General features: G+C 39.1%; 2 protein-coding genes across 5 annotated transcripts; one reads left to right on the top strand and one right to left on the bottom strand.

Annotated features, from left to right (window-relative positions):
• Positions 1-50: 50 nt before the first annotated feature.
• smyd4 (SET and MYND domain containing 4) lies at positions 51-23,276 on the bottom strand. Of its 4 annotated transcripts, none has more exons than XM_037979066.1 (10): positions 23,018-23,276; positions 22,622-22,766; positions 22,429-22,518; positions 20,310-21,249; positions 19,808-20,074; positions 19,309-19,487; positions 19,053-19,200; positions 18,824-18,940; positions 2,574-2,624; positions 51-1,083 (listed from the first exon to the last, which is right to left on the bottom strand). In XM_037979066.1, exons 1-10 carry the CDS (start codon positions 23,149-23,151, stop codon positions 884-886), a joined length of 2,271 nt encoding a protein of 756 aa, XP_037834994.1. In that variant the 5' UTR covers positions 23,152-23,276; the 3' UTR covers positions 51-883. The 4 variants fall into 4 exon arrangements, 3 of the variants coding, with proteins under 3 accessions (XP_037834994.1, XP_017292773.1, XP_017292772.1); XM_017437284.3 differs by having other exon boundaries at positions 1,021-1,083; positions 2,560-2,624; XM_017437283.3 differs by lacking the exons at positions 51-1,083; positions 2,574-2,624 and adding exons at positions 13,491-13,681; positions 13,826-13,949.
• Positions 15,435-18,084, top strand: LOC108248487 (tripartite motif-containing protein 16-like). The gene has a single exon (XM_017437287.3). It carries the CDS (start codon positions 15,568-15,570, stop codon positions 17,236-17,238), a length of 1,671 nt encoding a protein of 556 aa, XP_017292776.1. The 5' UTR covers positions 15,435-15,567; the 3' UTR covers positions 17,239-18,084.
• Positions 23,277-23,730: the final 454 nt, after the last annotated feature.

The raw sequence follows: 23,730 nt of genomic DNA, 5'->3' as shown, positions 1-23,730 counted from the left end.
TCCAAAAGATAATCACTTGTAGATGTGCATCCAATGAAAATTTTTTGGGAGTTTCATTAAAATCTGTGCAGTGGTTCATAAAATATTTTGCTAACACTACAGACCAGCAAATACACACTCACACACAGACATGGATTAAAACACTGTCACCGCTTTGCCTTCAGTATTGGATGATAACTATTCTGCTCTCCCCAAGTTAAACAACAATAATAACCATTGTTTATAGGAACTTGAAGGTTGGATGATTATTTAAACTCAAAGTCAGTAGTATTTGTTGTTTTTTTCCCTTTCTTTTTAAGCCCTGTTTCATTTAATAAAGACATAATTTATGGCTTGTTTGGTTCGTTGCAAATTAGTTTTTAAATTTATGTGCAAACAGTGAAGCCTATTTAATGGGGCATGAGTCAGTTGCTGTTTCCCATCAATTTTTAAAAGCAATATATAAAAACAAACCCACTTCTGCAGAATTAATCACTCTTTATGTCTATGAATGTAACAAACAAATCAATTAGTTTTAATAAATATGCTGCTTCTGAATCACCTTTTGCTGCTGGACTGGTGGGTGGGTTGGAGGTGCTATCTGTCATTTTGTCTTAAGAAGATGAAACTGCTTTAAAACTTGAGATTTTGTTAATTAGAGTAGAGTGATTAATGCTTTAAAACTGTCTGGTTTCGGTATAAAGGTGTCGTGGAATATTAATGTGCTGAGTTCAACTCCTCCTTCATCCTAAGAAAAAAGATAAAGATTAATTTGACTTTTCAAAATATTTTCCCCTAGCCAACATGTTTTTTTTTTGCTGGGATGATTTGTAAACAATTTAATAATTCATTAGAAATGAGAAAGAACAAAATTGATAACAAAATGATAAGCAAGACAGGCTTTTCAGCACCAAGGACAGCTCCACGCTTTCCAAAACAAAGAGAGCAAAGAAAAGGAAACCAATATAATTTTATTTGAAAGGGAAAAGAAATAAATTATGAACCACAGAGGCATGAAGATGAAGAGAGAGAAAAAAACAAACAAAGATGACCTGTGGTTCAGCACCATGGATACCTCCAGATGGCAGAACATGGCAGACGGTTCTGAGCAGAGATTGGATATAAAAATGAACAGAGTCATCCAGTGTCAGATGTTGGGTCAGAGAGGAAGCAAAAATACTCTTTTTGTAAAAAGTACTCTTGTTGGCTGCAACAGAGCACTGTTTTACAAACATCAACTTATTTTTCTTACAAGTCTTTGAGATGTTGGTAAAAAATCACTCCTGGTCAGTTTGATAGCAGTTGTTTGTCTAAAATTCTTATAGTTGAACAAAATTCCAATAGTTCCTATAGTTTTGCTATTTTTAGCTAGCTGTTTGCAACTTTTAGGTATTAACTAGCATTTTGCTACTTTTGAGCTACAGTTTTGCTTCTTTTACCTTTGAGCCGGTGTTTTGCTCATTTCAGCTTTTATCTGATGCTCGGCTTTTTTAGCTTTTAGCTGTCATTTTACTACTTATATCTTTGAGGTAATGTTTTTCTGCTTGTATCTTTTAGCTAGTGTTCTACTAGTTTTAGCTAGCCTTTTGCTTTCAGCTAGTGCTTTAGTTCTTTTAGCTTGAACAACTCTGTTTCATGTTCAGGAAATCTCAGCCAAGTCATTCAGCTCTCAGGTTTCACCATGCATTTGCAGAAAATTCAATGTCTCTAGTTGTTCATAATTTTTTCCACAAAATCACACTTCAAAAAAAATCTGAAGTGTTGCTTTAACCATTTCAGCTTTCTCTAAAAAAAATTGGACATTGGTTTCCCAAGTGTATGCTATAAAAAACTGAGTTAGAAATCGATGTTGGCAACTAAACTTTGTAGTTTTCAAATTACCGAAATGTGTCAAATCCTCTGAATAGTATCCATATCGGTTTGGTATTTATTATTCCACAGTTATTAAACTGAATCATATTTTATGATTACAAACAGCTTTGTCATAACTGACTCATTGAAACTACTTGCTGTATAAAATGAAGTAACAGAAAGGGAGGTGACAGAAAGGTTGGTCTTTTCATCTCACTCTTGGCACATACATTACTCCAAATCACTCCCCTAGGAACTAAAGGACAAAAGGTCAAGGTTGGAGTGTAAATATAGACACTAGGAGAGCTGTAAAATGTGAAAGGGAGACACAGTGACATGATATAGAACAAGTGTGCAAATGATGGAAAGTGACCTGAGTTCTGGCGCTCCTGATAAGCACAAAGAGCTATATTAACATCAATATTTATTCCTCGGAACAAAAAAAAAGGGACATCTGCTCAGTCATTCTTCTCTCCTCATAGACACCCCCCCACCCCCCACCCCGCCTGTTCCCCAGACATTGGCTCTATCTTCCTGCGCAGAGAGCTGATTTAGTGGTGGCTGTTTTCACAGGCTGCTGCTGATATCGTTATGGTGCCCTCTGCGGGCACTTCAATTTGACAGTGAACCTCGTAATTGATTTACCCCAGGTTGCACATCCCTGTCTCCTGACTACAGTGATAGTATGTGTATGTATGTATGTGTGTGTGTGTATGTGTGTACACGTACATGTGTCTAGTTACCAGTGATGTTGTCAGTTGAGTTTTCTTTCCATCTTGGAGCATATCTTGTTTCTGAAAAAAATGATTCACATGCTAAATTAGATTCCGTTTTAGTTCTGTATGTAATTACATGGTAAGGTATATATTCTTGGACTACATTTGACTACATGGACACACAATTACATGTATTTGTGATACCTGTAGGACACTCATAGGCAAAAACTATAGACCAAAAGCCATAAACAACCTTCAGACTATGTTAATATGGTGTCTTATGTCCCCAAACAGAAACAAAACAACTGGAAATAATTAATTGAAAACCAGTATTTTACTAAACAATCTTAAGAAAGCTTAAAACAAGTTCTTATCACTTTTTATCACTCATATTCACATTTAGGTTTTCTCTCACATTCAGTGACCTTGTTTTGACAGTTACTCATTTCCTTCACTGCCCTTCCAGCTGTTATATGACTGACACATGGGAATCCTACTCATAATAAATAAACTGACTTCAATATATTCCAAGTTGAGGACACCTGCATACATGTAACACTTACAAACTATAGAAGAAGTCTTTGTGGCCTGAGGGTGGATGCTTGGTGCTTAGATCCATGAGAATTCAAGAAAGTGTATGAGTGAGTGAATGAAGCAAAGATGCAACATTAGTCCTGCCAATCAACAATATGATGGTTAATCAACAATGCCTAAATATGTGTATAATCTCTTATGGTTAAGACAAGTCGGTTTTTCTATTTTTAGTTAGCATTTGGTTACTCTAAGCTTACCTTTTGCTGCTATAGCTAGCATTTTGCTACATTTTACTTTTGCTAGCCTCTAACTTCATTTAGTTTTTTGCAAGTGTTTTGTTGCTTTTAGCTTTAACAACCCAGTTTCAGTTTCTTTACTAAATTTCAACAAAGTCATTCAGCACTCAGCATTCACACTGCATTTTTGCAAAACAAAGTAATTCATTTAGTGAGTTACTGTTTTCATGTAAAACCTTTAATCTGTCTTCTTAGATCACATTATGGATGTTTGATACAGCATATTATTTACCATTAATAGGAAGCTGGGATATGTAGTTGAAGGAATTTGTACCAACCACTAAAGCTGCCTTTTACACATAAAAGGATTCATCAAACGTGACATAAAACACTCCAGAAAAGAGTGCAGGGTGTGGAAGGAGGCGGAGATCAGGGTCAATCTATCTCTCCTTCAGTAAAGACGGTGACATACGACCCACCTTCCTCCTATATCAAATGCAGCTCTGCAGTCTGCTCCACCTGTCCCTCAATCTGTCCACCGGTCTGTCGGCAGGGCTGCTCCTCAAACAGTCCACCACCAAATGAATAAGAAATGAGGGGAAGGTGGGGGGAGAGAACGGAGAGGGCTGAAGTGAAGAAGAGAGGTGGACTGGATGGGGGTGTAAATGGATCTCAAGGAGCTGGTGTCATCTGTCTCTGGACCATTAATTAGTCATTTAGACTGGTAATGGAGTGAGCCAGAACCAGACAGACAAAACTGGCCAAACAAAACCAAATCACTCAGTCAGACAAGTTAGCTGTAGCTGATGATCACTCTCTGTGTCCAGAGTGGAAAATTATGATGATCGCTGAGTTTATAAGTGTGGACAGAATCTTAAAATTCAGCCAGACACTTAGAAAGGAAGTATGTATAAGAGAAATATTCTGTTTTTTTCGAACACATGAAGAATTAAAGACTTGGCCTTGCAAATCGCCCATTGCTTTTCGCATCAGAGTTCAAAACTAAGACCATTGTATCTTGCAAATGATGGAGTTTTAACTCTTTTAGTCAAATCTTGAAAGTAACATTATGTGTGATCGCACCCAATATCTCAAAACTCAACTTTTAAAACTTGCTTTTGTTGTAATTGCAGCGAGTGATAAAGACTCTTCCAGGCTAACAATTAAATTAAACAAATCTCAAAATAACTTAAATTATTCTTGGCAGTGTTCAAGGTTTGATTTTTTAACCCTATGTTTTCTGTGAACTATACCTGCACATTACAAATTCTGTGTATATGGTTTAATTCTCATGTTTCATGAGGTTGCAGTGTCTGTAGCCATTTCAGCTGTCCCAGTGGGAATTGTTAATATTTTGAATACAGATTGTTGTTTCAGTAATTCAGCAGATTGGTTTGATTACTTAACTGCCACAATATTTTTCTACTGACAACAGGAACAATGTACTAATAAACATTTTCAGTTTTCTATGGGTTTTACAAGCTATGTTAAATCTTGTGGCCTATCCACTTTAAATCAGGCCCACCTGTAAATAGCTTTTTTGCTTTGCTGCTGATATAAGTTATTGATCTTTTGTTTGACAGTGTATTGTTTTGTTCTCAGTTCACTCTGCTTCATTCTCTGACTTTTATTCTGACAATCATGTTTGCAGTTAAATAGAAAGCTGTAATATTGTTGTAAAATTTGCACTTTTTGTTATACCTTAAAATGAACATAAATGTCTTCTTCCCAAAGGGATGAATAAGGCTCTTTACTTGACTTTAAAAAAAAACCTTTCTACTTTGAAATTGTTTTATTTTATATGAAAAGAATTATATTTTCATAAATATAAAAAAAAACATTAAAATGGACAAAAAAGTGATTCTTCTTTTACTTGCCAAAATACAATTACAGTTCCCAGCCAAAAAAAATATGTGGTTTATAATCTTTAAAGTATTACTTTAAGTAAAGTACTTTATTTTAAAATTGAATAAAGTGATTTGATTGGTTGATCAAATGATTACTTGCAAACAAAACTAAAAGCAACAACAGCTAGCTGTAGCACTTATTGTGCAGTAGCAGTAATACTACACTATTTCTGCAGGAATTACCTGTGTATTATAAAACTGACAATGATGTTAGGGTTTAAAACTGAGCATTTTGATAAACCGCTATAAAATTCGTAGTCTTGAGACATCAGTAATCCACTTTGGTCTTGGCTTTGCTCTGATTTGCCATTAGCTCGTCAATCCTGTCAGAACTGAACTCTATTTAACAAAACTGTGGTTGTTCAAAAAGCTATTTACAGGTTTACATTTATTTGTTCATAACATTTCCACCAAACCTCTCTTCAAATATATGAACTATCTCTTTAGATGAAGTTCCAAATTCCCTGGGTTTTATGGTGTATACACTGAGTCCTTTCATATCATCAGTTGTTTAAGATCTGAATGCAATTCAATCTTGAAATTAATAGTACAGGGAGTGCTGAAGATCAGACCAATTAGATGCCGTTCAACAATCATTTGATTCAGATACTTCATATCCCGTGAAGATATTAAGGCTGAGTTACAAAGTATCTCAGAAACACTCAATAATCCTTCAGGAACAGTGGGACATTACCTTGGTCTAAAATGTTTTTACATTACTCATAACTTTTTCCTGTCCTGTTTGTTTAAACATCTGAAGCTCATGAAATCGAGTGCCACTCTGTACAGTAACCTCCAAAAGATCCTTTAACAGTTAGCCTTACATAATGACTCCTCCCACAGCCCTTAGGATTGGTTTACCTCCCTTCCTGGTGAACACTGGTTTTCTAACGATCATGTAACAAACAAATGGATATGGATACTTGGGATGCACTGTCTTTGTTTAGATTGAATTACAAAACGCTTGATATCTGATGTTCAAGTGACCGCAGTGTGTCCTTCTGACTGTCAGCAAGTGATGATACTGAAGCCCCCACAACTGCTAAGACACTCCTGCTGAGGGGTGAAACGTATCAGTGACACCTTGGAAAGTGAATCATCCGTCTGACTCAGGGCAAGACCGCCAGTCTTGTTAGAGAGGGGTTAATCAGTCAAAGTGCTTGCTGGACATGTTTAAGGTCAAGACCTTGGATTTTTCTCTATTCCTTGAGTCTCATTTTGGTCAAATTTTGTTTCCATACAGCCCTGCACTGCAGATACTCAACTTTCAACCACATGGCTATAGGTTGACAGTAAAAAAGTTTCTGCTCTAAAAGAATTTATGCTTGTGATAAGAGTCCAGTGGGTATTTGATGCCTAGTTTATCTTTAAAGAAGGAACCAGGGATAACATCGTGTCAGGGTCAGAGTTTGGATTTGGTTAAAGTCAAGGTTTTCAGTTTCCAGAGTTGGCAGAGGTCATCGGATAATCAAGTGACAGCGTGTTAAATCTTCTTCTTTACATGTCAGCACAGGATTATTCAAAGACAGTAAACTGTGGTAACTAAGGAAAAGAAAGAAAAAGGATGATTCTCTTGACGGCCTTGCATCACTCCATCATCATCTCCTAATAAATCATCCCCTGTCCTCAGGCAGTCCTGAAGGGGCAAAGAAAAAGACAATATTTATGCGGGACAGAAACGGGCAATCAAACTTTCTACTTCCCACCATCCATCAGCAGCCAGATCGCTCGTCGCTTCCGCCCACAGTCAGGGTGAACTTTTCAGGATAAACTGCTGCTGCTCTCCACACTCCAGGCAGCAGGACGCCACAAGATGGACGCACACAGTCCAGAGTCTAGCACTCTTGTGTCTCATTTTTTAATAATTAATGCTTGTGTAGCTTTTGAGACATGCATTGTTAGTCTTCCAAGAGGAAATTGGTTATTACACAACAAATATTAAAGGAGTTTAAATTGTTTTGTAAAGCTCTAATTATTTTAGGCCTCCAAACTAAGCCCACTGCTAGAATTAGTTTGTTGATCACATTTGCTTAATGTAGCATCCAATACCACTGAAAGAAACACATCGTCTATCCACTGTAAACCTCTTGTTAAAGACAAAACTCACAAGTACCAGAGAGGATTTAAAACAAGCAAAGATAAAGGTCCTGGTTATTTTTCTGCCATCTTTGCTAACAATCAAGGTCCCATTCTGCACAAAGATCACAACACTGGGGTGTTTCAGGCTTATTTCTGTGTTAGAGCTCGTAAAAAATGTCCTCTGGAAATGGCAGATATCAGAGTTGATTTTCAGTTAATCTCTTCAAAAGGTCAAACTAGCTCATTCATAATGACAGCAGCCCATACCATTACTCTTCCTCCACCTGGTGTCTGACAGGAAGTGATGCCTTATGTCTAAAAGTAATCCATCATGTTCCATCCACTAAGACTCACTCTCATTGCCTCTGCCCAAAAAACGTTTGAAAAAATCTGGCTCCAGTTATTACTTGGCCCAAAGTTGAGGCTTCAGCTTGTGAATTTTAATCAGCGGTGGCCATGTTTCAGCCTTCTTCAGGTTCCAAAGAACGTCACAGCTTTTACAGGTTGCAGTTCTGAAAAGTGACTAGGGAAAAAATGGTGGTTTCTGGTGATTATGATCTTGGTGATCGTGACTAAAAATAAATAGCAATTAAAAACACAGAAAGAACAATAAACACAACAGTAAAAGTACAGAGTACAGGTTAAAACCAAGAGTTCATGAGCCTCACAGCCTCTGGGTGGAAGCTGCTGTTGAACCTAGTTGTGCAAGCTTTCAGGCTGTGCAACCTCCTGCCTGAGGGAAGGAAGGTTAACAGTTCATTGTCAGGGTGGGTTGGGTCCTTCATGATGTTCACTATTCTGGTCCTGCATCTGCTGATGTAAATGTCCTCTAAATAAGGGACACTGGTTTCTAAGAGTCTCTGAGCAGATTTAATCACTCTTTGCAGCGCCTTCTTGTCAGTCCCAGAGCAGTTATACCAAAGGTCAGCCCACTCGCCACCACACATCGATGAAAAGAAGGCAGCACAGCAGCACTGAGGCTGGCCTGCTTCAGCCTTCTCATAAAATACAGGTGTTGGTGAGCCTTTTTCGTAATACTGGCTGTGTTTGCAGCACATGTGAGGTCACTGGACAGGTGCAGTCTCAAGTATTTAATTGTGAACTCCAGCTCCACAGTCTCTCCCCCAAAGAAGATGGGAGAGGGCGTGTGTGCCCTCCTCCTGAAGTCCACCACCATCTCTTTTGTTTTTGCCAAACTGTTTTTGCCAAACTAGGACCCAGTTGCACATCAATAGTTCCAACCCCAGCAGCAGCAGCTTATTAGCAAGTGCCTGTGGGATAATAGTGTTAAACGCAGACCTAAAATCCAGGAAAAGCAATCTGACATACAAGTCCCTGCCCTCCAAATGAGAGAGGACAGAGGGGACAACAGCTGATGCTGCATCGGACACAGACTGGTTCTTCCTGTAGGTACACTGCTGGAGGTCCATCGAGATGTCAATTGAGTCCTTTATATAAGCAAATACCAGCCGTTCAAAACACTTCATGTCTTTGGCATGTTACTGTTTTTTTTTTGGAGTGCCATTTGTAGTTTTATTAAAAGTTAGTTAGTTTAATAAAATATTTCTCAAAGCTGCATCTCTACTTTCAACAACAACAAAAGACTATTTCTCAAAGAATGTTGCATCTCTCAGGAAATAATTTTTGAGTCTTCAGTGAAAGAATATATTTAATTGGATTGAAATGAAGCAGTTTTAATATTTTTGTTGTTGTTTTGATTTTAAAATAACAAGGAGTATTGCAACATTTTTGTTACAATTATTGATGTAACAAGGAAAGATGCATTTAGCTGTGACCTTGATTTATGGGAGTAACTGACTAAGGAGACCTCTGACAACTGTATTCCTCCTAAAGTATTCTCAAAAATGTCACCAAATCTTTTTTTTTAAGGTCATGCTCTTATTGTGAAAGGAGAAAAGGAGAAAGTGAAAAGCTCATTTCTGTATGAAGAGCAATGAAGGCTCACATTTCATTAAATTAAGGGAAAGCGGGTGAACAAGAAGCATGAGCAGTCAGGAGGGTAAATGGCTTCATCATCCATCCATGTTTCTCCACGGTGCTGAAAATACTCCTGCCATTATGACGGAGAACTGAACGTGACATATGCACGGGAAAGGAGGGAATGGGCACAGAAGAGGAGATTATGTGACATTTATTACAGTGGAGAAAATTACTAACTAGAGGTCATTATTTCTATCGGGGAGAGGATCAAGAAGGAGACATCTAATTTTAGCTTTTATGGTCATGATGAGATTTATCAGGTGCTTGTGGTAAAGTTTTAGAATTCGATCAAACTATCATTACATAACTTAGACAAAAAAGTAAACAAAACAATCCTTTTGTAAAAATTGCCAGTTTTTGACACTGATAAACAGACAGCGTGTGTTTCTTTAGGGAGAAAAAAAAAATTGGCAAATCACAATATTAGGTATCAGCTGGCAGAGAGATGTGCGGAGACCACAGGTTATAAACAAAGCCCAAAGGCAACTTCTTCCACAACATTGTTTATTTAGTTGTAAAAGTTTGAGATAGATCGCCTGGGTTATTGCTTCCAAAATTGGATGACTAATTTCAGCAATATTAAGCTTTTATATGTGGAAACATCAGAACAGGTAAGAATATACAAGAATGGAAGAGGGCCTCTATGAAAATGCAAAACATCTCACGAACCACTGAGCACATTTTGATATAACTCTCAGAAAGTAATCATCGGATGTACATCTAGAACCGATTAACTTTGGGAGTCAAAAATTGCAATAGCTCAGCCTTTTTCAGACATGCTGAGCTAAAAGCTGGTGTGGTATTAGATGAGAATCATCCCTAACATCCATCAAGCACAAACAGATCTCGTAATACTGCTTGAGATCACACATAACATTATTCTCGAGATTTGCCTAAAACAGGCTCGGTTTAATCATTTTTCAACATAGAAAGATGATCCTCATTTAAAGCTCTGGCATGAAAGGCTTTACACATTGCGTCAAGGAACACTGGGCCTTTAATCAGGTCACTAATTAGACAGGGATGCTGACTAATTAATACAATCTTTAAAACTTTAAAACTGTTCATACAAATACTATTTTATAAACTATTACCCCGCTGCCAAATTGGCATTACATATTTATTCTGACAGAAAAATTATAAAGTCCCTGCCAGATGTACCCCAGGCTGCATGAAAGTGCTACAGCTAACTGCTGATACAGCTTTTTGTGCCAGCAAATAACCATATAACTCTGTAAATAATCCTGGAATGTAAAACTGATGTTGATGTAAAGGTTTAAAAAAGGGGCGTTCATGAACCACTATAAAACTATGAAGGCTGGGGCTGTTTTAAGACAAGAGGTTCTGCCAGACTTCAACTTTATTTTTCTGCACTCAGGCAGTTCAAAGAGCTGTCTTCAACAAATAAGATAATTGTTCAGGACCTTTCCACAAAATGGCTGATTTATCCTTTTAATTCTGACTGCTGAAAGATTTTGCTTAAACCTCTATTACTTCTTTTTGGTGAATTTCCTAGCTCGCAGATACAAAATACCAACGAAGTTGAGTTCATGAGTGACAACGTCCAACAGGGTATTAATATTTATTTGTGGCATAAGCAGAATCCAGAAGAGCCTTTTATGTGATTTTTTTAGTGTTGAACATGTGGCTCCAGTCCATGTCAGATAAATGCTGCCCATGTAGAAAAATAAAGTCATTTGTAGGAGCCAAGAGTTCTGGTTTTTACTCCATTTTGCCATTTCTCTGTATGACAAACTCCTGTTCAGTTATGGTGCTAAAAGGCTCATATGAATCAGGACTGAAGTAATAGACTGACAGTCCATTATCGCCGTCCTCAGGGTCGCACCATCTGCTGGCTGAAGAGCCAATCAAACTCCAACTTTGAGGGTTTCATGCAGCTTTACTCTTCGTTGTGCGTTTCTGTGCCGCTTCAAGGTTAACAGGCTGTGCAGGATAGTGGGTCTGCTGCCCAGTTTGCTCACCTTGTCCTGTGGCGTACACATGTCTCACGCACACCTGCCAAATTTAGCTCCTCTCTCCCTCTAATACAGAAACTGTCATTCTGATTCAACCCACAAGCTTTCGTTCTCTATTTTTAACAATGATTTGAATGCTGCAATGTTTCTATTTTTGCTCTAAAGCGAGACTGAAACCATTTTTAAAGGCTTTGTCACTGTGTTTAACATGAAATCTGGATTCAGATCATGATTTACTGCCAGGCCGTTTTCATAATAACCTTGTCCGTGCATGGGAATAATGAGGATTTTATTTTTACATGAGCCCAGGTACATTACCATCATCTGCATCATGTATCAGATTTCCTTTGCTGTGAAGAGAGAGAGAGAGAGAGAGAGAGAGAGAGAGAGAGAGAGAGAGAGAGAGAGAGAGAGAAAGAGAGAGAGAGAGAGAAAGAGAGAGAGAGCTGAAAGACGGAGCGCCGAGAAGACTGACTAAAGTAACAAATCCACTTAAATGTAGATGGAGACACTGGAGAATTTGAGAGGTTTGAAGCTTTCAGAGTGAAGAGCGAGGGACTCATCTAACTAACAGGATATGGGAGGGAACATGAGGGGATTTTCTGACAGAAATCGGCAACAAGCAGGTTGTGTGGTTTCTTTCCCAACTCAGTCGAAAGTGTAAAACTGTTGAGAGTATTCCTTTAAAATATTCCGTTAAAAACATTTTGTGGTTGCTGAATTTTGCTTTCCGTTAAATATTTAGTTCTTTACAATATAACTTTTTTAAATTTTTTAGAGGAAAAACCTGAAACTGCTCTTGCTGAGCAACGTATTGCACTGACCACATCTATGTTTTTAGCCTCAACTGTAAAAACAATCTAAACAAGAACAAATCACTATCTCATAATAGTGATCTGAAATCCAACAGATTTACTTCTCAGTGCAGCCATGAAAACAAAGTAAGTTCAGCCTCTTTTTAACTCTAATATTTTAACTAACCGGACACAAAAAACATTTTCTACAAAATCAAAGCCAAAACTGCTCAGAAACACAAAAATGGCTACGACTCAGACAGTTTTACAAATACCAAACTAAACTTTGAAGTGGTCATAGATGAACATCATCTCTAATACATAATCAGAGAGCTGCAAGTTTTGCTTAAAACTTTTGCATTAATTGCTGGTGCCAACACTGTCCTTTAGTAAAATGTCATGAATCAATAGGCAGGTTTGATTGAAATTCTAATGAAAAAAAGAGAGTGGATGCATGTCTACAGCTGATTAACATTAGGAATCAATCCAATTCAAAAATGGCCACCAAAACAGCAAAACATCAGGAAAAGATGATTTTAGTTAGAAACTTTGGCATGAGAGGTTTTAAGTTTCAATAAAGACTCAGTGATAAAGTCTGTTTTGAATAATCCTCTTGATATTTTGTTAATTCAGAGTTGATCTTGAATAAGTCATAAATTCAGAAATTACTTTATTTCCCCCATATGCCAGAATAATTAGAAAAGTTGTCTTCTTTCTTGATCTTTCAATGACACATCTGTCGATTTGGCTGCCCTTCAAATACTGCTAATGATATCTCAAGCTGCAATCACATTTTTGTCTTTTCTCTCATCACAAGTTTTCCTTCTTTACTTAAAACTACCAAACCTTTCCTAAAGTCCTTCCACTGATTTGACCTCTTCATTATGCACAATTGGTGCTTTTGAACAAAACTGACCTGTTAAGACTTTTCAGCTGAAGGTGTTGAGGGACATACATGTGGGTTCAAGAGTCAGAGCTTCATCTTGCTTCCCAGCCATTCGAGCATGAAATTGAATTAGTCAGCGGATAGCTGCTGCCATCTAAAGGTCAGCAGGATGCACACGTGTGGACAGAATCAGAGAATATTTGCTATTTTATAGATCCACTCACGTGCTTATAAGTATTTTATAAACTTCTAAACAACATTAAAAAAAAGTGTAAAAATTTTGCGATTATAAAAAAAACAAAAACAAAGACATTTTATTCTTGTTCAATCGCAGTACATGAAACCTGGAAGTCTCTGGTGCATAAGTTGTCTTAGAGGGAGAGACCATAAGTCATGCACTGAAGCATGAAATTAAAGTTACTGATGGATACAGTATGACACACACACACACACACACACCCCACACACACACAAGTGCTTACAAACAGTAACATAACTGTTTCTTGACACATAAAAATTACAATGAGAAAATTTTCATATTTGATCATTTTATTCAAATACAAAACTATATTTGGATTTTATGCATGGTCACGTAGGTCTACCCTTGCAGACATTCCTCCATGGCCTTCAGTTCCTGTAGTTCAGGGCAGTCTGGTCCACAGTGAAGGGAGAGGATTTGTCTGACCTTAGGAATGACAGAAAGGGCTGCACCTCTGGCACCACTGGGTTAAGAAGAGGAGAAAAAAAATCTGATATTTCTACTCATCATATCAATCAACAAAATTAAACACTGGAACTTGGGATAAGGCTACACATTCTACACCACATGCTGAAAAAAACAACATTTTGCTTTAGGACTTACTGACCCATTAAAGTGGAGCTGAGCTAGTTTGAAAAGCTGCTGTCCCAGTTCAATGCTGTCTTCTCCATACTGGGAGCCAGTAGCTACAACACTTTGCTCCAGATGTAGTGCTGCATTTTTCCAGTCCCCTGCAGAAACAATGGGACTGAGAGGATGACCAATTACTGCAGAATAATCCTTTAAACAGGCCCTGAGAGGAGAAATTCATATTGCTGCGCACTCAGCAATCTTTGCTTCTCTTCTAAATATGTAAGCACATAAATAGGCATAAATGTAAAATTGTGCAAACACAATAGTATGGGAAGTATATCTGTCACCAATCACATACTTATGGACAAATCTCCAGAGTAAAAATACTGTAAGTCAATTACAATGAGCTTATTTTCATTTTATTACAATCATGATAAAAAAAAGTTCACCCTCTTTTAACTCTAGGGTTTCATATATCAGGACATTTAAGACAGCTGCCAGTCTTTCCAGGAATGGACGTCCCAGCAAATTCACCCCAAGGCCAGACCGTGCAGTGCTCAGAGAAATGACAAAAAAAAACACAAGCTACATCTCAGATTCCACAGGCCTCAGTTAGCAGGTTAAACGTTAAAGTTCATGACAGGGTAATTAGAAAAAGACTGAACATGTATGACTTGTTTAGAACGGTTGCAGGAGAAAGTCTCTTTTTTTCCACAACAAAAAAAAAAAAGGTTTGCAAAGTTGCATATAAATGAGCCACAAAACTATTGTTTTTTGGGCTTGAGCTGCAGCCATAAAACCTGAAAACCTTGGTGCTGTTGAGTCAACCATGAAATCGTCTGTATTCTAGAGTCAAATGTAAGGCCATCTGTCCAACAGCTGAAGTTTGGACCAAGCTGGGTCATGAATCAACGGGACAATATTCCCAAACACAGCAGTAAATCTACAACCGAACGGCTGAAAAAGCAAAAAGAATCAAGGTGCTGCAATGATCCAGTCACAGTCCAGAACCTCAACCTGACTACAATGCTGTGGTGAGACCTTAAGAGAGCTGTGCAGAAACAAATGTCTGCAGACCTCAATAAAATGAAACTATTGTTGTAAAGAAGAGCGGGCCAGAATTCCTCCACAATTCTGTGAGAGACAGATAAAGTCACACAGAAAATTACTTTTTAAGCTATTGCTGCTAATGGTGGTTATACAGACTGTTGATTTATGGGAAGTTTTCACAAGCAGATTTTTCATTTTATCTTCATATCTGTTAAATAAATATACAATTGAGATTGGATTTAAAAATTTTTCTAACCTGGTAAAAATCCTAAAATTGAAAGACTTATTTTTTCCGATGACTGTATCTCTACAGCTTTAGCTAAATTCTTGTAAACACAAAAACAAACTTAAATGATAAAATGTTCAACTAAACTGATAAAAGGGACTACAAAAGCTGAAATAACATTTAAAGCTTTCCAGTTGGAGTGAACAAGATTTTCATATAAGGAGTTTTCTTACAGGCCACTCCCCTTACTGAAATGAGCGCCCGATATTCCTCCCTCTTCTTCCTACTTTTGAACGCAGAAGCTCCAGTCTGTTCACATACTTCCTGGTTCCCTCCTCTTTAGATCTGCAGTTTGAAGATGGGTGTAACCAACAGGTGGTAAATGTGAGCACTCATAGGCTCCTCTGTCTGCACTAACACGTGATTTGTAGATCAGAGCTGAATCCAGTTTCATTTTCGAGGAAGTGAAACACACACACAGTCACTGTTTCAGAGGTAAAATGGCACAGAAAGGAGTTCAGCTGGACCAGGAAAGCTTCATTTGTTCGATCTGTCTGGATCTACTGAAGGAGCCAGTCACTACCCCCTGTGGACACAGCTACTGCATGAACTGTATTAAAAGCTTCTGGGATGAAGAGGACCAGAAAGGAATCCACAGCTGCCCCCAATGCAGGAAAACCTTCGTACCGAGGCCTGTCCTGGAGAAAAGCACAATGTTAGCAGTTTTAATGGAGCAGCTAAAGAAGACAGGACTCCGAGCTGCTCCTGCTGATCACTGCTACGCTGGACCTGAACAAGTGGCCTGCGATGTCTGCGCTGGAAGAAAATTGAAAGCCATCAAGTCCTGTTCAGTTTGTCTGGCCTCTTACTGTGAGAAACACCTTCAGCCTCATTATGACTCAGCTACATTTAGGAAACACGTGCTGGTGGAACCCTCTGAGAACCTCCAGGAGAATGTCTGCTCCCTTCACAACGAGTTGACAAAGATGTTCTGTCGTACTGATCAGCAGTGTATCTGTTACCTCTGCTCTGTGGATGAACATAAAGGCCACGACCTGGTTTCAGCTGCAGCCGAGAGGACTGAGAGGCAGAGCGAGCTCAAGGTGAGACGAGACAAAATCCTTCAGAAAATCCTGGACAATGAGAAAGATGTGAAGCTGCTTCAAGAAGAGGTGGAGACCATCAATCAGACTGCTGATAAAACAGTGGAGGAGAGTGAAAGGATCTTCACTGAGCTGATCCGTCTCATCCAGGACAGACTCTCTGATGTGAAGCAGCAGATTAGGTCCCAGCAGGAAACTGAGGTGAGTCGAGTCAAAGAGGTTCAGGAGAAGCTGGAGCGGGAGATCACTGAGCTGAAAAGGGAGGACGCCGAGCTGAAGCGGCTCTCAAACACGGAGGATCCCAACCAGTTTCTGCGCAATTACCCCTCAGTGTCAGCACTCAGCGAGTCTACACACTCATCCAGCATCAACATCCGTCCTTGGAGGGGTTTCAAGGACGTGACATCAGCTGCGTTAGAGCTCAGAGACAAACTACAGGATGTTCTGAGAGACAACTGGACAAACATCTCACTGACGCTCACTGACGTGGATGTTTTACTGTCACAACCGGAGACAAAGAGCAGAGCTGACTTCTTAAAATATTCATGTGAACTCACACTGGATCCAAACACAGCACACACACAGCTGGTACTGTCAGAGGGGAACAGGAAGGTGTCATTTACTGGACAACATCAGTCCTATTCTAGTCACCCAAACAGATTCACTAATTGGAATCAAGTTATGAGTAGAGAGAGTCTGACAGGACGCTGCTACTGGGAGGTAGAATATGGAACAGTGGTTTATATTGCAGTCACCTACAAGAATATCAACAGAGCAGGGGGTGGAAGTGACTGTGGATTTGGACGCAATGACAAATCTTGGGCATTATATTATTTCTGTGATTGTTATCAATTTTTGCACAATAACATCTTTACCTCTATGTCAAGCCTTAAGTCCTCTAAAGTAGGAGTGTACCTGGATCACAGTGCAGGAATTCTGTCCTTCTACAGCGTCTCTGACACCATGACTCTCCTCCACAGAGTCCAGACCACATTCACTCAGCCGCTCTATGCTGGACTTTGGGTTTACGGTGCTGGAAGCACAGCTAAGTTCTGTAAACTCACATAAACAAAGTTCACTGAAGGGTCAGTGAGTTTCGTCCCGATTTTTGATCAAACATTTTTACTTGATGATTATTGTTTCATGTCATGAAATTAATTGTTGGAGATTTGATTTGATGCTCTGTATGTTTCTTTAAATATCTCGACAATCCTCAGTAAAACAGCTGATCATCACAAGTAATTGTTTAACACGAGTTGAAAAACTGAAAACATTTTTTTGGATCATGTTCTTGTTTGAACACGTTTTGTCGAGTCCTGACAAACGTGAGACAACAGCTGTTTTTTTTTTTTTTATGAGGATAATTTCACTAAAAAGCTGTCGTATTGGTGTGGAACTTAGCTCTGTTAGTGGGTTGTAAAATTTTAATAAAATCAAAATGTTTGACTTTATTATTTTCTTCATTTTTGTACTTGGTAATTGATTAAGTATGCACAGATGTGAACAATAGCCTTTTTTTTTTAAGTGGCCAATCTTGACCAATTAAAATCAGTCTGCCAATTAATCGGTCTCGACATAGTTTTTCTTTTACATCTATATTGTTGTCAGTGATTAAAATTTACATTTAATGTTTGTTTTTCTGTTTCCCCTGGTTCAAATAAATCTATTTGTGGTTCAAACAAATTATGTGGTTGATTTTTTTCTCGCCCCAGAGTCATTTCTCCATAACAAGATAGACAATAGAAACATTTTATTGAGGCATTTTTTGTTCTTTGTCTAAAATTGAGAACTGAGTTGCCATAAGAGATTGACATGAAAATTTAAAACATACCAGGACATGTTATCAACAATCACTGGTTGTTTTTAAAAAAAAAAAAAAACTAATTCTTGTCGCACCCTCTTGATGTCCTCAGCTCCTCATCCCACCACCTGCTCTGTATATCACCTGTTTGAGCTTACCAGTCTTCCCTGGTATGTAGGAGCGTATATACTCCTGTTTTTCCTCAGTTTCTCGTCATATCTGCTGTATATCCACGTGTGTCTTGTTGTGTCATTTCCTGTTTGCTTTGGTCAAGTTATTAAAGTTTTGTTTGTTCCCGAGACGCCCTCTGCTTTTGCTCACGATGCACCATTGATGACAGCAGGAAATGACCAAACTATAGACCAAGCGGTCTCTTCTTTAGATTCTGCCACATCCATCACACAGCCCATAAACTGGCCTGACATGGACTCAGCAGACCATCCTGTGTTTCAGCAAGTGCTACTGGAATGTATAACCACAACTGAGAACTAAGAAGCACCGTCTCTGGGTCTACACACCTTGGATGGAATGTATTTGCACATTCCTTAATGGAAAAAAACCTTTACTAAAAACCTGAAAACTATTTTTCCTATCACAACAAAAAGCTAGGTCATTATTAGATTTCTTATTGCAGGTCCTCTGTCTCAGCTTCAGCGTGAATCCTGCACCACACCTCGTTCCACATCTGAGCTCTGCACCTCATCAAGCTCCAGCTGAACTACACCACCTGCCCAGGACTAAGGTCTTTAAATGATAAGTTTAAAGTTTATTTTTTTGCTCTTTTTGCTCACATACAAATATATCACGAGCATACCATTGTTTTTCAGAAAATGAACCTAAACGGATGCTCACCCATGGAAGCGTATGCTCTGGCTGTAGCATCAGCCAGCTCCCCATGCAGAGGGTGCGTCTCTCCAAGGATCAGTCCAGACTGACTCTTTGTCTTTTTCAGTAGTCGCAGAGCCTTGTCTGGTTGAAGGGAAGAGTAGAAAAGCAACATGACAAAAACTCATAATTATATTTGTGTGCTGCTTTAGTAATTTGGATGCAGTTTTTTTTGTTTTTTTTTTTTTACAATCACCTGGCATTTCTGTCTCCATGAGTTCTACCGCTCTCTCCAGAGCAACCCTGACCTCCTGCAGTTTCTGTCTCACTTCTGCCGAAAACATACAATGACCACAAGTTGGCTGCAGGCATGTAAAATCACCTCCTTTGCTTTCACAGGTTTTCTGAAAAATAAGATAAAATGTCCGAAATGATTTGCGCAAATATGGCAGCAGCAGTGAGGTGCATATAAAACTACTGAATAAATCTGTTAAATGAGACTGATCACACACCTTCAGAGCTTCTTTGCACTTTAAACACAGCAGTCCGGACTCTATCCTGCCGCCTCTGGTACAGTCCTGCTGCTGCTGGCCCTCCTGCACGTTGCAGGCCTCACACTGACACAGGAAGTAGTACTGTTCCTGCAGGAGGCGGCGGCGTTCTTTGGTCGCCATCCTACCGCTGTGAGGACCTGAGAAAAAGATGACCTTTGTAGAATTACCTTGATGACAAAGATATATGCACTTATTATCTTAGAAAGATACACACAAAAAAAACCACAACCTAAACACTGTTACAGCCAAAGTAGTAACTTTGTTGTAGTTAGACAAGATATTGTTTGAGCAAGTTACAACTTATATCTAGTCATATAACTGAGTAAATTAAAATATGACATCTTAATGATATTGCTTGTATGGCAGGAAAGTGTTAGGTGTTCTTTCATGGGTAAAGATGATGAATTGCCCCAATTTTTGAATCATGAATATGCAAATTTTCAGTCTCAGCTCTCACCATAACAGTGTAGGATCTCCTGCCCAGGATTAATAACCCTTGCGGCTCTGACCATCACAGTGACTCCACAAGCCTCGTGTTCATCTTCAGAAAGACCTTCACTGATGTCTGTAGACTCGTGGGAACCACAGGGATCAGCAGCAGCTCCAGTGCTGAACACCAGGCTGGTATTAGGACAGCAGGAGTGATTGAGAAGACTGAGAGTTGGAAACATTGCCGTGGCGAGACGCATCTCATGCCTGGACTGCACTCGGGAGTTTTCTGCTCCTGTTGAGATACAAATAAACAGAAACTAAAGAACTTTTTTTCCCTCTGTTTCCTCCCAAATAGATTAATAACTAAGGATGTAATTATCAAAAAAGATTATCCGTCAATATTATTGACCATGGTAACATTAGCTTTAAAGCTTTAAGCAGAAAATGAGTTACAGTTCAGTTTTTTTGTTTATTCTGATGGCCTAATTAAAGTTAATACAAAGTGTGAACACATCTGTATGAGTCACCTGTGTCTTGCAGAGTGATGATTGCCTGAGCGTTACACCTCAGCTGCAGCATGTGCCTCAAACTTGCACTTCCCATCACCAAAAGCTCTGAGCTCCACTCTGCATCACATCCCTCCATGTTTGGTCCATCTGATAACGAGGATCCGGGAAAAGGAACTTCCTTGCTGAGCTTCAAGTAGAGTGTTGCTATGGTAACTGCACAAAGGAAGCGCAGACTAGCACTTTGGTTGTTTATGTGGTGCAGCAAGTGAAACACGGTCAGGTAAGGGTCACTGTTAGATGGCGTGTAAAGAACTGACTGATCTGAGTCACGACATGGCTCCGACTTCTTGTGCTTGTCTCTGATTGGCTGACATGCTGTTAAGATGTTTTCTAGCCCAGCCTTTAGTGTTACCCTCAGGGCAAGCTGGGCCATCACACCCATCACTATCAGATCTGCTCCAAGTGGACACTCCCAGCGATGATGCTCTCTCCAAGCTGCTCTCTGACAGGCAGCCGTACAGTATCGGCTGTAGCTGCACCCCTCACATGGCACGAGACACAGAGTCTTGGCTAAACAGCGGTGACAGCGCCTGTGCTCTGTTCCAAACATCACTTCTCCTCCTCTCTTTCCTTGAACCTCCTCCATTCCTGGTATGAGGACGCAGCTGTACGGCCTGTCAGTAAGAATCACCTCTCCAGCTGCTATCCTCTTTTGAGCCACCAGGTGTCGCCCTTTTCCCAAACTGTAGGCGACAGAAGCTTGGGGACAAATTCCAAATCTGAGACTTCCGACAGATGCACCTTTACCAATCTGCAAGGAAGAGTTGTGATCGTGTTTTCCTGTCTTTTCACATCCAGCGAGGTGGTTCAGACACAGAGTGCGACGGTCCTGTAGTTTATGTGAAAGATGAGCTGGATAGCCACTGTTCACGGCTCTGTCAGTGTCATCAAGGCACTCCTGAGGAAAACAGAAAAATTGGAGAGTGAGAAGCTGTAAAATCTAGGAAAAGGAGTAAAATGTAAAAAACAAAAATAATTCCAAACTTATAAAGAACTTATTCTACAGTAATAGCTTCAGTGTGATGTTTTGTTTGCATTTTCAAATAATTATAGCATAAATCTATTTTGAATCAGCGTCTATATACATGTTTTCATTGAGTTCTGGACTCAAAAGTGGTCATTTGTCTCTTATCTCGTGCTATTCCTAAAGTACAATTCAAAGCACAGACAGAGCGAGGAGTTTTTAGTTTAGGAACAACAGAAGTGCATCTCTGCTATTTGCAGATTTATCGGGTCAGCTGGCACCTTCAGAAAATGACCCTCAACACTTCTCAGGGGATTCTGCAAACAGCAGTGAAATGACTTGGATGAAAAGTTAGCTCATCCAAACCACCCGAGAGAAAAAAACAATAAGAGTTTGATAAGAAAAAGAAAATGCAAAAATGGAAGACTAATGTATGTTTCTTTTTACTGGCAAGTCAGAGAAAAACATTTAGATAATCACGGTTATACCAATTAGGCAATACTGGGCCTTAACTGAGCTTAAAAGTAAAAAGGTCCAGAAACATCTGGATGAGAGTTAGAGTAATCTCTCTGAAGCTGCATTTTTGACCCAAACTACTTTTATTCTTGGGGACTTTTTCCTCCCCAAGTGCCTTAAAAGGCTTCTTTCAGTTTGTGTTTACACAGCAGCCCAAAGTCCCTGGTAGATTAGGTTAATTAATTTGCTGACTTGATGCTGCAGCTATCAGAGGTGTGATCAGTGCTGCAGTCAGGGCAGAAAAAAATAAGTACATTCTCTTATTTCTGAAGTTTAACTTTTCAGAACATTACCTAGTTGTTACCAAGTTTTACCCTCAATATTAACAAGAGCTAATTCAAAACATTAAAGCAAGTGTGTTACTTTCTTATACAAGAATATCAGAGGCTGAAAAGGTCATCAGACAGCTCCATGGGCTACTGAGTCACAAAATGCATTTTGTTTGAGTTGTAGCTCAGAAAGTAATGAGACTGTATTTTGGAGTTAGACAGGCTCATTTGAGCTGGTGTCAAAGCAGAACGATGCAGAACAGATATTAGGGAACCTAGAAGCAGAACAGCACACGATTAGGGACGTGTTGAAGGTTTGCCATCTCACCTGGTAGAGCTGCAGATGGAGGAGAGCAGCAGAGCGGTTGGAATAGCACAGAGACAGCTGATCCGAAGTCTGGGGGGCAAAACATATCCCCTGTATCGGGACAGCAGAAGAGGAGCGTTAGTATACGTGAACTCAAGGTGTGAGGGATTTCGCGTGGCTACCAGTCTGATAGTTAACGTTATTTTAAGCTCACCTGTGAATAGTGCAGAGCTGCTGTTTCGTAGTCTCTGGCCTTGAAGCAGGAGTTTCCCCTCTCCCTGTATTTGGCTGCTTCCTCTCTGTCCTTCTTCACTGAGCGTCCTGCAGAAACTGACTGCACCAAATCCAGATCATGTTGGCTGGGAAACAAAAAGAAACCAAATGAACCCTTCATCTGGGATGACTTCAGCCTTTTACTGGCAGGGATTTGTGGTTTAATGAAACACTGAAAATTTATTGAGGATTATGTTCAACACAGGCAAGTTAAAGCAGTTCAAATATCCCGCCTTGCAAAGACATTTCATCCCCGCTGTGAGTAAATACAGGGTCTTATTCCTGGTATAACTGTTTGTAATCAATGACTAAACTGTGATAAATGAGCTATACTTACTTTGTCAGACTTAAAGCGAATTTAAAAACATCATCTATGTCAAGTAGTGAGGTGAATTTAGTCTTTAGCTCGGGATCGAGTCTGCTCCATTTCTGTGCGACGTGATTTTGCCACTGCGCGCACGGAAGATCCATAATAACGCTCTGAAACCCTGAAGCTTCCGTATAAATAAACCGAGGAGCTGTAGTCTAACTATAGGTCTGTTTTGGGACAGGTTTTCATGGCAGCATGCAGCCACCGAAGCACTCCTGTCAATTAAACGGAAACGAGATCAGTAGTTTCCAGGAGAGACTTTCAAAGTAAAACGCACACGCGCCTGTCTCAAAAATCATCATTTTAAATTATCACCAAAGGCTTATAAACGCATTGCGTCGTGTCAAATATTTACTCTTTCATAGATTAAAAGTGTTATTAATTTTGGTGGTAAAAAGGTGGCACTGTTAAACAAAAACGGCTGTGAAGTCTTTATATTGTCAAAAACACTAAATGTGTTATTGATTGAATGAATAATCTTTGTTTTTAGACATTGGTCTATATTTATTTCTTTTATACTTACCTGCACTTACTGGTGATTTTAAATATATATCCCAATGGATTTGTATATTGATGCTTTGTCATTTAAAACATAAAACAACAAAAATAATTTTTAGAATTTTTTTAATATATAACCTAAATAATGCAGAAGAAAAACTATTTTATATTTCTAAATAAAT

This window comes from Kryptolebias marmoratus, linkage group LG13 (genome assembly GCF_001649575.2).
Source record: "Kryptolebias marmoratus isolate JLee-2015 linkage group LG13, ASM164957v2, whole genome shotgun sequence".
Lineage (NCBI taxonomy): Eukaryota > Metazoa > Chordata > Actinopteri > Cyprinodontiformes > Rivulidae > Kryptolebias > Kryptolebias marmoratus.
The sequence above is the reverse complement of the archived record's forward strand: the minus strand, read 5'-3'. Positions and strand labels throughout refer to the sequence as shown.